Source organism: Ananas comosus, linkage group 20, assembly GCF_001540865.1.
Source record: "Ananas comosus cultivar F153 linkage group 20, ASM154086v1, whole genome shotgun sequence".
Lineage (NCBI taxonomy): Eukaryota > Viridiplantae > Streptophyta > Magnoliopsida > Poales > Bromeliaceae > Ananas > Ananas comosus.
Genome location: NC_033640.1, coordinates 342,856 through 357,247, shown reverse-complemented (window position 1 = coordinate 357,247; position 14,392 = coordinate 342,856). Strand labels below are relative to the sequence as shown.

Genomic DNA, 14,392 nt, shown 5'->3' with positions numbered 1-14,392 from the left:
GATATCTGGGTAAAATATTAAATTATACGAAATTACTACTTTCTCCAAAACTTAAATCACTAATAAAGAGATAGATATTTCAATATTTACATTTAACACTCGCTCTCATGTCCGGCTCTAAATATTTTGATAGGCCAATGGTAGGAAATTAATAATGTAAGAAGTGTGAGAGGATTCAAATTCAAAATCCTCCACTCTAATATCATGTTAAATTATATAAAATAATCATTTTATCTAAAAATTAAAGCTAATAGATCAAGAACGATGAAAAAAATTTGGATAGTGATATGAAAGATTTGAGAAAGGTTATGGATTCGAATCCCTGCGGGGAAAACTTTGGATAGGGGTTGGAAAGATTTTGGAAGATTATGGGTTTGAATATTAATTGAAAGGATTTTATAAAGCAGTGGAAAAGATTCTGAAAAAGTCATGGATTTGAATGTCCATAGGAAAGATTTTGTACAGTAGTTGAAGGTTAAAAAAGAAAATTGGTGGAAACATTGTCCAATATAAAACCATCTTCATGAACTTTGAGATTCATAACATCTACATAAATCAGTGTAATAGATAGTAGTTTTCATGCGACTTTGAAATTCGTGAGAGCATTCACACGAGTTCTAAAAGAAAATATAAATTAAAATTCACGTAATTTATATGACAGATATTTGATAGAGTAATCACGCGTTAAAGAATCATTCTTACAAAATTTTTGTCCGTTGTAGGGAGTCAAGCTCTTGTTTTTTTTCTTTTTTTTAATAAAATTTTTAAAGGCCTAACATCTTGAATTAGCTTTCACACAACTAATGCTTCTATAGCCTTGCTATAAAATATCTCATTGTTGGCTTAAATGGGCCAGCATCTTACTCTGTTGCGGGAGGCCATGTTGAGCCGAATCATGTTCGAAATGGCGTGAGGTTGGATGGGCCATGTTATGTTCGAAGTGGCATTAAGTTGGTTGGGCCAAATCATAATCGAGATCCATAGGATCTGTATCCGTACACTTTGAATAAATTGATTGCGTATTTCTAATAGTTGCATACGCATTTCTAATATCTCGAGCTATTGCGATTAATGGTTAGCGCCAAAGATCCGACATTCATGACCTTTGCAGAGGGGAATATCAATCACAAATATAAAAAAAAAAAAAAATCTTTTGATCACTTTCATAGCCACCCACCCAACATTTAATCAAAGCTTACAAATAAAAGCACTAGGTGTGACTATCTTATACGACAATTTAAGTAGTGTTGTCAATCAACACGCCACCATAGAGAACTTTAATGGGAATTTTCCAACAAAATCTTATTGAGAAGCTTCGTTTGTCATATATTGTCTTTATCTAAAAATTATAATTCTCCACTCTAGATCTTCTTCTTCTTTTTTTTTTTTTGAGTTTGAGATTTAGATAGGCAGGAATGGGGTCATGTATAGACCCAAAGGCTCCTCAGCTTTTCAATATTTACTTTATAGTCCTTTAGTAAATTATAAATTTTTAGTTAATTTTAAAAATGTATGGATGTATCTTGTAAGAAGTTTTTAGTACCAATATAAAGCTCTCTCTCTCTCTCTTCTTATCTATTACTCTTTATGAATCCCCAATATTTTAAGCTGATGTGTCATAACCTCCTAATTTTGAAATTTTTTTAATTTAGAATGATCCATTTTATTCTCTCTCTCAACATACGTCTCTTCATCTCCCCTATTCAATTTTTATTTAGAATGAGCCATTTTATTCTCTCTCTCTCAACATTCGTCTCGTCATCTCCCCTATTTTATTCTCTCTTTCTCAACATATGTCTCTTCATCTCTCCCATTTAATTTTTATTTAGAATGAGCTATTTTACTCTCTCTCTCTCTCTCCATCGTTGGTAGATGTACCAAGTGAGATACATAAAAAAATATTTAATATTTTATTATTATTAATTACTACTATAGTTTCTACCCGCTGCAAAGCGCGGGACTCTTCACTAGTGTATTTTATAGGTGAAAATATACTCAGAACCTCTTAATTATAGTGCATTTTGAAATAAGCCCTTTCAACTTTAAATATTTTATTTATACATTCTTAACTATCTAATTATTTTTTATGAGCTAATTTATTTAACTAAATAAAATAGTATGGTAAATTTAATAGGTATGTTAGATATTAGTCCGTGGTTGAAATTATTTTATTAACAAAAATTAAAAAAATTAAATTCTAACTAAATTACTATTAGATTTAGAAAAATTCTTAAGTTATTTGAATGGAATAATGCAAATAAAATAATTAGAAGTTAAGCGAGTGTAAATTAAAAAAATAAATTTAGTATTTTTTAACATTACTTATCTAATCATTAAATTTTTTTTATTAAAAATTTGAGTAGTTAAAATCTTATTTATCAGCTAAAATTTTTATTTGTACATATTTTGGTTGGCCCCTGTTAATTTGGTCCACTATCTAAAACTCATTTTTGCATATATTTTAACATTATTAGGCTAAGAAAATTATAAGAAAAATATTGTTCTAAATTGTCTCATGAGGCTGAAAAGAAAATTATATTTAAACTTAGCTAATATATTATATTATTTAAATAACATGATATTACTGACGAAAATAAATAAAATAATTATTTTATCAGATTTTCTTGTCACGCGCTGCGACCCCCAATAAAGTAAACAACATGTCACACATGCTAAATATAATTAATCCCAAATTGCAACTTGGTCCTTGTTCTTTTGCTAAATTATGACACCTATTGCAAAAATATCTTTGTGGCTACTTATGATCATCCCAAACTATTTTACTTGAAAAAGTCCTAAATCCCACCCAAAAACCCCTCAAAAACAATTATGATTATGATTTTATGATTATTATTATTTTTTTAGTGCACGATAAATATGAAAGATATGTGGTTGTAGAAAATAATAATTTAACTAATAATATAATGCGAGAATTTAATCTGTTAAATGTTGGAGGTAGGAATTGAAATCCGCCAACCTTACAGAATGAAAAAAAAAAAATTATTAATATGTCGAGCGTGACATTTGCAAGATACTTGATAAGATTATTATTGTTGGATAAGATTATAGCACAAGTTATCGAAGTTATATTGTTTGGTTTTGGAAGGTCTTGTTTTGATTTGGGGAGTAATATCCAATATATGATGAGAAAGCAACAAGTGTGTTTTAGTTCTCTCATATTATTTCTACTATATTTAGTTAGATGTTGTAGTGATTGATTAGTTGGAATGAGAGCCTAATCAAATGAATAACTTAATTTAATTTATTAGATCATTCATACTAGAAAACCGAGAAGCGATAACACGTTGCGCAGATCTGCTAATGTATATTCTTAGACCAATTTTATATTAGATCGATTTTTTGGATAATCTGGTAGTAGAGCTAATTCTAGACTCATTCATTATGTGAGGTTGTAGATTTAATCCCCACTTTTGATATTTAATAAGTTTAAATATTCATCTATCAATTTTATGCACTTTTTATATTCATATATTATGCACGTGAGTGAGTGGATATATTACTATATATTTCTGAACCAATTTTCTATTAGATTGATCTTTTGAATATTAGACTTAGGAATATAATGAGCATATATATATATATCTATAGAATAGTATAAAAATGAAAGGTGATTAGGAAATAAATTGCAATGTCACTGCGATCGCGCGATAAATGTACATTTTACTCAAAAATTGAATAACATGTTGATGTGGATTTAATTAAAAGACTTAATAACCATATATATTATCCTCTTTTCATTTTTCACATTTCAAAAAGGTGACAAGTGGGGTGTATATAGAGTAGGACTAGTTTACTATTAGGAGCACGATGGTCTCCTGCTCCTATACCTTTTCCGATGATGGAACTGTCGAATTGAAGATCGGCTCCGTTAGATTTGATCTAGTATATTTGAAATATCGAGAAAATAAATTTTATGATTTTTTAATATCATAACTAGTAATTGAAAGGGCTAAAAATTAACAGCTAAAAATAAAAATATCACAAAAAGTTATGATGTAGCATTAGAATTTTCGATCCGAGATATTGATCTTATTATAGATAGTATAAAATTTTTGTCCGCTTTGGACCATTGTGTTTCCACTAAGTGCTTGTTGAGTCCCCACAATTAATGTGGCCACATCAAAAGCACTTGTTCTCAATTGGGTGAAACAATCATTTTGTCTAGCAAAGTAACAACATCTTTTTGATTGATCATACCTACTCAATTCCTCTTCATAAGTGCCCATAATTTGGTCAAATTAGGAGGCGATGGACTACACTTCAATATTTTTAGTCATATTCTTCTCATTTGAAAGAGCATCATGGACCAATCTAAAATAAGAAAGGTGCGAACTAAACTCGAATATTCAAAGCCGACACAAATGATAACGGGTCAGAATTTTTCTTTCTATATATTTTTGGTAATCTGGTACTCAGTCTGATATCAGATTTTGAGAATTCGTAATCCGCTTCGGTATCGATTGCTATTGATTCGATACTGACTGTTGGGATTCCGCAATAAAAACGTCAAATTGAACTTATACCATAAACCCGTTTTTTTGGCAAAAGCTGATACAATCACAAAAAAGAGAAAAATCAAACAGAAAATATGCATATGAAATAAGATTCATTAGATAAAAAAAAAATTATACCTGACTCCTCTTCTGCAGGAGTAGCTTCAACTCGAGCTCTTTTTCTGAATCTTTTTAATTCTTCTCTCGTCTTTTATAAACTCTGAGAACCTCTCTCTTTTTATATGCATCTGTGCACAAGGTATACAAATAATCCGCGGCTACAAATTAAAGCCGCACACGTCCTCTTGCACCCATACATTAGATACATTGAAAATCATGACTATCATGACCATGCTATATGCGTGTGGCTAATCCATACCACCGCAACCACCACCAAAATAATAGTACATATGCTAATATATATATAGCTTAAATTAAAAAAAGGGAAAACTTCAAAAACACCCCCTGTGGTTTCGTGCATTCTCACTTTGCTACCCTGTGGTTTAAAACGTATCAATTTACCCCCCTGTGGTTTCATTTTTATCTTTTCGGAAGCTTTTTCGTTAATATTTCGTTAAATTATATACAAAAAACTTCAGATAACCATCTATATTTATCGAATAGTCACTTTAGTATCCTTTAATTTTAACTTTGTCACTGATTTAAAAAAATAATAATAATAAAATTGATAACAAAAAGATAAAAACGAAACCACAGGGGGGCAAATTGATACGTTTTAAACCACAGGGTAGCAAAGTGAGAATGCACGAAACCACACAGGGGGTTTTTGAAGTTTTCCCTTAAAAAAAACTACCAAAATTCTAATCCAATTAGAAAACCTACTACAATTAATATTTAAATTTATATTTAATTTATCTCTAATAGATTTAAATATTTATTCCGATTCAACTAGAAATTAACTACAAATCTAATCCAATCCTAACAGTACTATTGGTTAACTATTTCAGGTGGGCTGAAGCACATCATCATCATATGCATTAATAATATTGGTATTTAAAATCATTAGAGCCCCTTCATTTGTTGGAGAATTTTATAAAATAAATGTATGCTTTGTTATGTCTTATCATATAATAGTTATTATCTAATTAACTGCTTATTCTTTTGGCACTAATAAGTGATTCGAGTTATTGCCCCACACATTGTTTTTACTTTGTTTTATTCCACAATATATTAAGTATCATTTGATGAAAATACTTATCCTAATGAATTGGGATTAGGTATCTTATTTAGAAAATAAAAAGATAAGTCTCATCTAAGCGCCGACCACGTTTAATGCATGCTCTTAAAATAAACAAATGTTATAAAATTAAGCTCTAATAAATTATTAGACAATTGAAAACAGCAAATTCGTCGTGTCGTATTGAATGATTTCACATGTAGTGATATATCTTTTTCAAGTGGAACTTATTATTCAAAGAGCACGAACATTAAACTTAATCAGCATTTTCATACAATAAACTTGATTAGATTAGTACTTAATCTGTTAACAATTTCAGCTCTGTTAGTATCAGCGATATGAAATGTTCAAGACCATATCAATTAAGGATTACATGTGAGAGAGTTTTCGCATAGATATTAACATCAAATTTGTGTACATATATATACATACACACACATATATATATATATATATATATATATATATATATATATATATATAAAGAGAGAGAGAGTCCGGCTGGGGTACTATCGATAGCACCAAGGACTTGATGCTATCGAGTTTTTTACCGTTAGATTTAACTCTTTAATTATTTTTACCCGTTAAATTATATTATTCAACCAACCACTCACTCAACCCTAGGGGGCCATATCATCCCAACTACTCATTTCTCAATCTAAGGACTAAAAAATCAATAGCACTAATAACTTGGTGCTATTAATAGTATTCCACCCTAGTTCATATATATTATATATATATATATACACAAAATCACCTAATTAAATTAATCCAAGTTGATCATTAATCACTTGTTTTATATTGCTTTGTCAAGCTACCGAGAATAGAGAGTGTGGCGGCTAAAATTTTGGCCCTTGTCAACACTCAGACCCACATGTTGAATATATATATATATATATATATATATATAGAGTGAGGCTACTATACTATCGGAAGCACGGAGCCTTCCATACTTCCAGCACGTTTTCGATGTTGCGACTTTCGAATCGTCGATCGGCTCCGTTAAACTTGATCTAGAGTATTTGGAGTACCTAGAAAATAAATTTTATTATTTTTCGATATCATTTGACTAATGATCGAATGGGCTCAAAATCAACAAATTTTAATGGCCGTAGTGAGCCGTTTGCAAGTTTAACGGTGTAGAAATATCCAAATCACGTGAAATTTTGATAGAAAATTCTTTATACTATATAAAACAAGATCAATATCTTTGATTTAAAATTTTAATGTCATATTATTACATTTTGTAAGATTTTTATTTTCAGCCGTTGATTTTGAGCCCCTTCGTTCACTAGACAAATGATATCGTAAAATTATAAAATTTATTTTCTAGGTACTTCAAATACTCTAGATCAAGTTTAACGGAGCCGATCGACGATTCGAAAGTCGCAACATCGAAAACGAGCTGGAAGCACGGAAGGCTCCGTGCTCCGATAGCATAGTAGCCTCACTCTATATATATATATATATATATATATATATTTCTTTAAAAAAATAGCAATTTTCAAAGTTACAAGAGGGGAAAAAAAAAATTACTTTATATATTTTAACACGATATCAAAGCAGAATAATTTGTCTTACTTTATTTAATTATCTCGTATTTAATTTATAAAAAGTCTCAAATCCATACGCGAACAACAGCGTTGAATGCATGTAAACATTAAATACTGTTTAAAAATTCTCTACATGGTTGTTACATATAATATAACATCACAAAATAATAAATAAATAAACAAGGCAAATTTCATTTTACACACTCTAAAATATTGAAATTTATATAATTTTACCTCTTTAGGTGATTTTCTTCATTTTCTTCAGCATATATTTGTTAGTTTTTTTTTCGGATTCGGCAAAAACTTTGGGTACATAAATTGCACAAAAATAGCTAAAAATTGGTAAGGGTTGGGTACTTCATTCCAAATAAATAAAGTTTTAAGATCCAAAATTATCTTCTTAATTTGTTACCAAATAACTACAAATAAAGTATTATTTACAAATTAACTAACACAGTTAATTACTTAACGAGGGAGCCAAATATAGAAATTTGTAGGGGGGAAATGGGAAAATGGCGCATAATTTTGGCAATTAAAAAAAATAGAGAAACCAATTTATTACAGGATAAAAAAATCGCCAATCTCAAGTGCCAGCTGGCGAGGAATCACATCTCCTCGGCCATGCACGTGATGCTTACACGTGTCACTTTGATCAACCAATCACAAGCCACTGCCACTACAGTAGTTTACTAATATTTCATAAAATTAAAATTTTATTTTTAATAATTATTTTTTTTGAAAAAACGTACTTTTTTCATATCTTTGTCGACATTATATATTTTATATAAGGTACAATTATACGTAGGGTAAAATTGTAAGAAAGCCCTTAGATTATGGCCAATTTTGCAATACCCGCCTCAACTTTATCTTTTACTATTATATTTTAAATAATTTAAAATTTTATTCAATTTATTAGTAACTTTTTTTAAAAAAATATAATGATGCCGATTATTTTTTAATAAATATAACTGCAATAAAAAACGACTAATGGCTAATAAAATAATAAAACCCTCAACTTAACCAACTTGAGTAACACAGTGAAAAATTAATAAAAAAAAAAAAAAAAGTTGAGGTGCATAGTTTATTTACTTAGAAATAATGAATATAATAATATATTGGTATTGCTACAAAAAAATATATTTCTTTCATATACTAAACTATGAAATACCCGCGTGATACTGCGAATATAAAATTATTTTTATAATAAATTTTATTTCTTTTAATATTTTATATATAGTTTTATAATTCTAATTATAATTAAATAAAAGTTATATAAAAATAATTTAATAGTAAATATATTTAAATAAAATTTATTAAATTATTATGCACAAAGTAATTTATACAATAATTATTTTATAAAGATTTATATGAAAGGATTTGAGATAAATATCAAAATAATTTTCAATAAATAAGAAAAAAAAATTATAGAAGAACTTGTTTATATAAAAATAATTATATTATAACATATATACATTATATTTTTAAAATTTACTACTGAAATTTATTCTCTGCGTATTTTTTTATACAGCGATATTTTACGTGATTTAAATTGCATCTATTAGGTTAGATTTTATTATGCGATTTATTACGCGTATTATTAATAAAATGAATTAAATATAATATATTTAATTAATTATTAATAGAATTAATTAATTAATTTTATAGAGTTTTGATATTTTAAATTTTAAATTTTGAAGTATAAAATTTGATTACAAGTTAAAATTAAAATTTATAATTTAAAATATAAAATTTAAAAGTATCAAAATTTTAAATTTTGATATCAAAATTTAAAATTTTATATATATATATATATATAGAAGGAGAGAGAATAAAGGACGATTTCGGGCAGACACGTGTTAACCTTTGGTCCCCCAAACCCTCATTTAATATAGTAGAAAAAAATAGATGTCTAAATTTAAAATTTTATATTATTTATATAGCGGGAGAGAGAGAATAAAGGAGGGTTTTGGGGAGACGTGTCAACCTTTGGTCCTCCAAATCCTTCTTTAATGTAGTGGAAAATAGATTATCTGAATGAAAAATAACAGGGACTGAATAGAAAATTTGGATAGTATAGGGACTGCCCATACAGTTTCCCCCCTTATATTTTGTATATATTTCCGACATTGTCAACTTTGGAACCCTTCATCTCCTTCCTCTTCCTCCTCCCTCGCACTCCTTTTTTTTTTTTTTAATGATTTTATACACATTATTATGAGAATTAAACCCTACCAACACATTCGATTCCTCAAACACCACCTCAAATAGAGCTCAAAAATCCAATTTTTTGCACCAAAATCCCACTCTCCATTAACCAATTTTGTTCTGGGGGTCTCTTCCACATAAAACCCATCCAAAAACACCTCCATTGTAGCCTATTTTATCCCAGATTAGCCCAAAGAAGGGGGAGAAACCCATTTTTTTGTGGAAAAAGAGCTAAAAAAGTGTTCTTTGACACTAATTTCCATCTGGGTATTTCCCAAAAGGGAGTAAAAACCCCAATTTTGCTGCAAATTTTGATCTGAAACCAAATTGGTTATGTTGGAGATGAGGTTCAGGGCCTTTTTGAACAATAGATGGCTTGTTTTTGTTGCTGCCATGTGGGTTCAATCCGTCGCGGGCGTCGGCTACCTCTTCGGTAGCCTCTCGCCAGTGATAAAGCTCTCTTTGGGCTACAACCAAAGGCAAATTGCTAGCCTTGGCGTCGCCAAGGACCTCGGCGACAGCGTCGGGTTCCTCGCGGGGAGCCTCTCGGAGAAATTCCCTCTCTGGGCCACCCTGCTTGTTGGGGCACTGAAGAATTTTGTTGGGTATGGGTGGGTTTGGCTCGTCGTCACGGGGCGGTCGCCGCCGCTGCCTCTCTGGGCGGTGAGTCGCAAAATCGGGTTTTGCTTCTGATTGGCTTGGTGCTGTATGAATTACTCGAATTTGTCGATATCTGGATGAGTTACAAAAGTTGCTGTTTTTTGTTCAGCAATGATTAATACTATGTTTCATGATCTATGACTAACAATTTTTGTTGATTTTTGTGTGAATTATTATGTGAAGGAGTTATAAGTTGCTTCTTTGTTCACAAAATCGGGTTGCGATTGCATTGGTTGTGTATATTCATTGCTGTGTGAAGTACTCAAATTTGTTGATATGCGGAAGAGTTACAAAAGTAGCTGTTTTTTGTTCAGCAGTGATTAATACTATGTTTCATGATCTATAACTAACAAATTTTGTTGATTTTTGAGTGAATTATTATGTGAACGAGTTATAAGTTGCTTCTTTGTTCACAAAATTGGGTTGTGATTGCATTGGTTGTGTATATTCATTGCTGTGCGAATTACTGGAATTTGTAGATATGTGGATGAGTTACAAAAGTTGCTGTTTTTGTCCAGCGATGATTAATACTATGTTTCACGATCTTATTTATAGACATAATTAACAAATATTATTGATTTTTGTGTGAATTATTATGTGAATTTGGTTGTTGGTTCCGTATGTGATTCCTAGAATGTGAATTAGTTATAAGTTGCTGCTTTGTTCAGCAATAACTGATACTATGTTTCATGATCTTCAGATCAATAATTCACAACTTATGTTGATTTTTGCTTGAATTATTTGGATTTGCTGATTGGTTTCATGCGATTCTTCCAAGTATGTGAATGAGTTATAACTTGCTTCTTTATTCAGGGACAAGTAATACTATATGTTTCATGATCTTCATAAGATTGTTTTGATTTTTTCTCCTTATTTATTTTTTTGGTTTTGGTTTTGTTTTTGTACTCTTCTTGACTCTAGATAAGAAGAATTGAACACTTTTAAAAAAATTAGTCACTAGTTTTAATAGTTAAGGATGGTTAATTCGTCCTTTCCTTTTTTTCTGGATCCGGATAATGGTGGAATCAAGAGACTAATTGATTATAACCACGACAGATATGCTTGTGCCAATCTGAAGATGTGGGAATAGTTTATGCATAGTTTCTGTTATTTAGTGTACTTAATGATCTTGTCAAATCTCTATATTCAATGTTCGCGATCTGAAATTTGTAAATTGTCGCATTTGAAAAGGTCATAGGATTCATATTTAATTTTGTACTAAATTTACAGGTCCAACCATACTGCAGCTTATTCCATATATTGTCATAGAATATCGAGAACTTAGCGAGCATCTTAAATAGCCATATATTTGAATAAGTAAATGATAATAGTGGATCACTGCAGAAATTTATCTAAAAGAGTGTAATTAACTAGTTTAGCTTATAAATATCGATACTTCGAAGATGCCGCAGCCAAAGAAAAAATAATCCCTTACGAAGTTGTTTATCAAGATACACTGATGTATATGTTTCATCTTGTAATCTTCTCTCTTGTGTAGCATAAGAACTGATTAACATGTGGTTTATATGTATTTGATTCTCCGAGATGATTAATATGATTTTACTGATTCTTTCCTTATGTGCCCCTAGTCTTCTCAGATCATCAAATCAGTCTCATTTCGCACTTACTCTTGCCTCTGCTTTTATCGCTTCTTTCAGATGTGCATTCTTATTTTCATCGGAACGAACGGCGAGACCTACTTCAACACGGCCGCGCTCGTCTCCTGCGTGCAGAACTTCCCGAAAAGCCGTGGCCCGATAGTTGGAATTCTCAAGGGGTTTGCGGGCTTAAGTGGCGCAATCCTAACTCAAATATATACTATGGTACACGCGCCCGATCACGCCGGCCTGATCTTCATGGTGGCGATCGGACCGTCCATGGTGGCCGTCGGTTTGATGTTCATCATCCGACCCGTCAAAGGCCATAGGCAAGTCCGGCCCACTGATCAATCGAGCTTCATGTTCGTCTACAGCATATGCTTGCTTCTCGCGGCTTATCTAATGGGCGTCATGCTCGTCGAAGACTTGGTGGAATTAAGCCATTCTTTGATTGTACTCTTTACTGTGATCCTACTCTTCCTTATACTGCTTCCGCTCGTCGTTCCGATATTGTTATCATTCCATTTTGACACCAAATCACCTTTGGAAGAGCCTTTTCTCTTCGAGCCGACGAAAGAAGAGAGCAGCAAATCGGGGGAGTCCAAGGACCAACATGAAGTGATTCTAAGTGAAGTCGAGGACGAAAAGCCGCGAGAAGTCGATTTGTTACCAGCCTTGGAGAGGCAAAAGAGAATTGCGCAGCTACAAGCGAGACTATTTCAAGCCGCGGCCGAAGGGGCGGTGAGGGTGAAGAAGAAGAGAGGCGGGCCGCGCAGGGGAGAGGACTTCACCTTGACGCAGGCTCTGATAAAGGCCGACTTTTGGCTCATTTTTTTCTCACTTTTGCTCGGGTCGGGCTCGGGCTTGACCGTGATCGACAATTTGGGTCAGATGAGTCAGTCTTTGGGATACGACGAGACGCACATCTTCGTGTCGATGATCAGCATTTGGAATTTCCTTGGTCGCGTCGGCGGCGGGTATTTTTCGGAGATCATCGTCAGGTATGCTCATGCTCACACTCAATTCTTTTTCCAACTTCTCTACTCGCACTATCGTGTTCGTATTCGTCAGATCTGGCTTTGTGATTAATCAAAATCCTCATGAAATTCATAATTTGAGGTAATGTTTATTCAAATGTTCACTCAAATTCCCTACTACTCGTTTTCGCTAACTTGTCGTTCCTTTTTGATCAGGGACCATGCATATCCGAGGCCCGTAGCAATGGCGGTGGCGCAGGTCGCAATGGCGATAGGGCACTTTCTCTTCGCCGTGGCTTGGCCCGGCACAATGTACATAGGAACGCTACTTATTGGGCTCGGCTACGGTGCTCATTGGGCCATCGTCCCCGCCGCCGCCTCCGAACTCTTCGGCTTAAAAAACTTCGGAGCATTATACAATTTCCTCACGATCGCCAACCCCGCGGGTTCTTTGATATTCTCCGGTCTTATAGCGAGCAGCATATACGACTACGAAGCGGAGAAACAAGCTCATGTTCCTCGGAGTTACCTCGCCGACGAGCCGCTGAAATGCGAGGGGGCCATTTGCTTCTTCGCGAGTTCGTTGATCATGTCGGGACTATGCATTGTCGCGATCATTTTGAGCCTCATTCTCGTTTATCGAACGAAGGTCGTTTACGCGCACTTGTACGGGCGCGCTTGAACATGAAAAGTATATGTTTGAGAAAGAAGAGAATTTGATTCAATTACATGACAAGTTCAATGTTGAAGTATTATTATTATAAGAAGCATAGTCCCTTGCATTTGTGTATTCTTTTAATTGCACTTTTTAATCTATTTTTTTTTTCTTTTTTTTTTTTTTTGAGAGAGAGAGAATGTGTTGATGATACATATATTTATTAGGAAAAACTTCAAATATCACCCCTTTTGTTTCACACTCTCTCATTTTAGTACCATGTGTTTTAACATATATTAATATAGTATTATGTGATTTTATTTTTCTCTTTTTATTATTTATTGTATTAATTTTTTTCGTTAAATCAGTGGTAAAGTTAAACCTAAAGGGTACTAAAATGAATATCCAATAAATTTAGGTGGAGTATGTGAATTTTTTTATATATAATTTAACCAAATATTAACGCAGGAGCTGACGAAAAAAGAAAAATAAAACCATTGGGTACGATATATTTTAAACCAGAGGATACTAAAGTAAGAAAACGTGAAACTATAGGGATGGTATTTGAAGTTTATCCTATATATTATTATATTTATATGTATCATAACTGTTAAAAAAATATATTTTTTTAAGACACCGAATATTTGAATCAAAACCCGGTTCAACCGGTGCTTCGAGAAACTTCCACGGGACAATCACACGGGTCCGGTGGCGCCACGTGGCGGATTCCTGCGAAGCGAGACATCGTGGCCGTGAAACGGTACGATTAACGGCGCAGGAACCGTCCACCAACCATCTCCGCGGGAACATCGAGGCTCTTCTTGTCGAGCTCTGTGGGCCACAACACCAAACTCGGTTGCCAACCTATCACCACGTGCCACGTCGCTCTAAACCACGTGGCGTAACACCATTTGTTGGAGAGGACCAAATGTTGAAGCTCAAATCCACTCTCCCCGTTGGTCAAAGTCAAACGCGCCAGCTGGCGTAGTCACACGTGTCTCGGCCTTTTGGGTTGGAGAGCCCTCAGTAGCT

At 32.7% G+C, this 14,392-nt stretch overlaps 1 protein-coding gene across 1 annotated transcript; it reads left to right on the top strand.

Moving 5' to 3' along the window:
* LOC109725370 (protein NUCLEAR FUSION DEFECTIVE 4-like) lies at positions 9,391–13,495 on the top strand. Its single transcript, XM_020254529.1, has 3 exons — positions 9,391–10,133; positions 11,789–12,729; positions 12,922–13,495. Exons 1-3 carry the CDS (start codon positions 9,804–9,806, stop codon positions 13,385–13,387), a joined length of 1,737 nt encoding a protein of 578 aa, XP_020110118.1. The 5' UTR covers positions 9,391–9,803; the 3' UTR covers positions 13,388–13,495.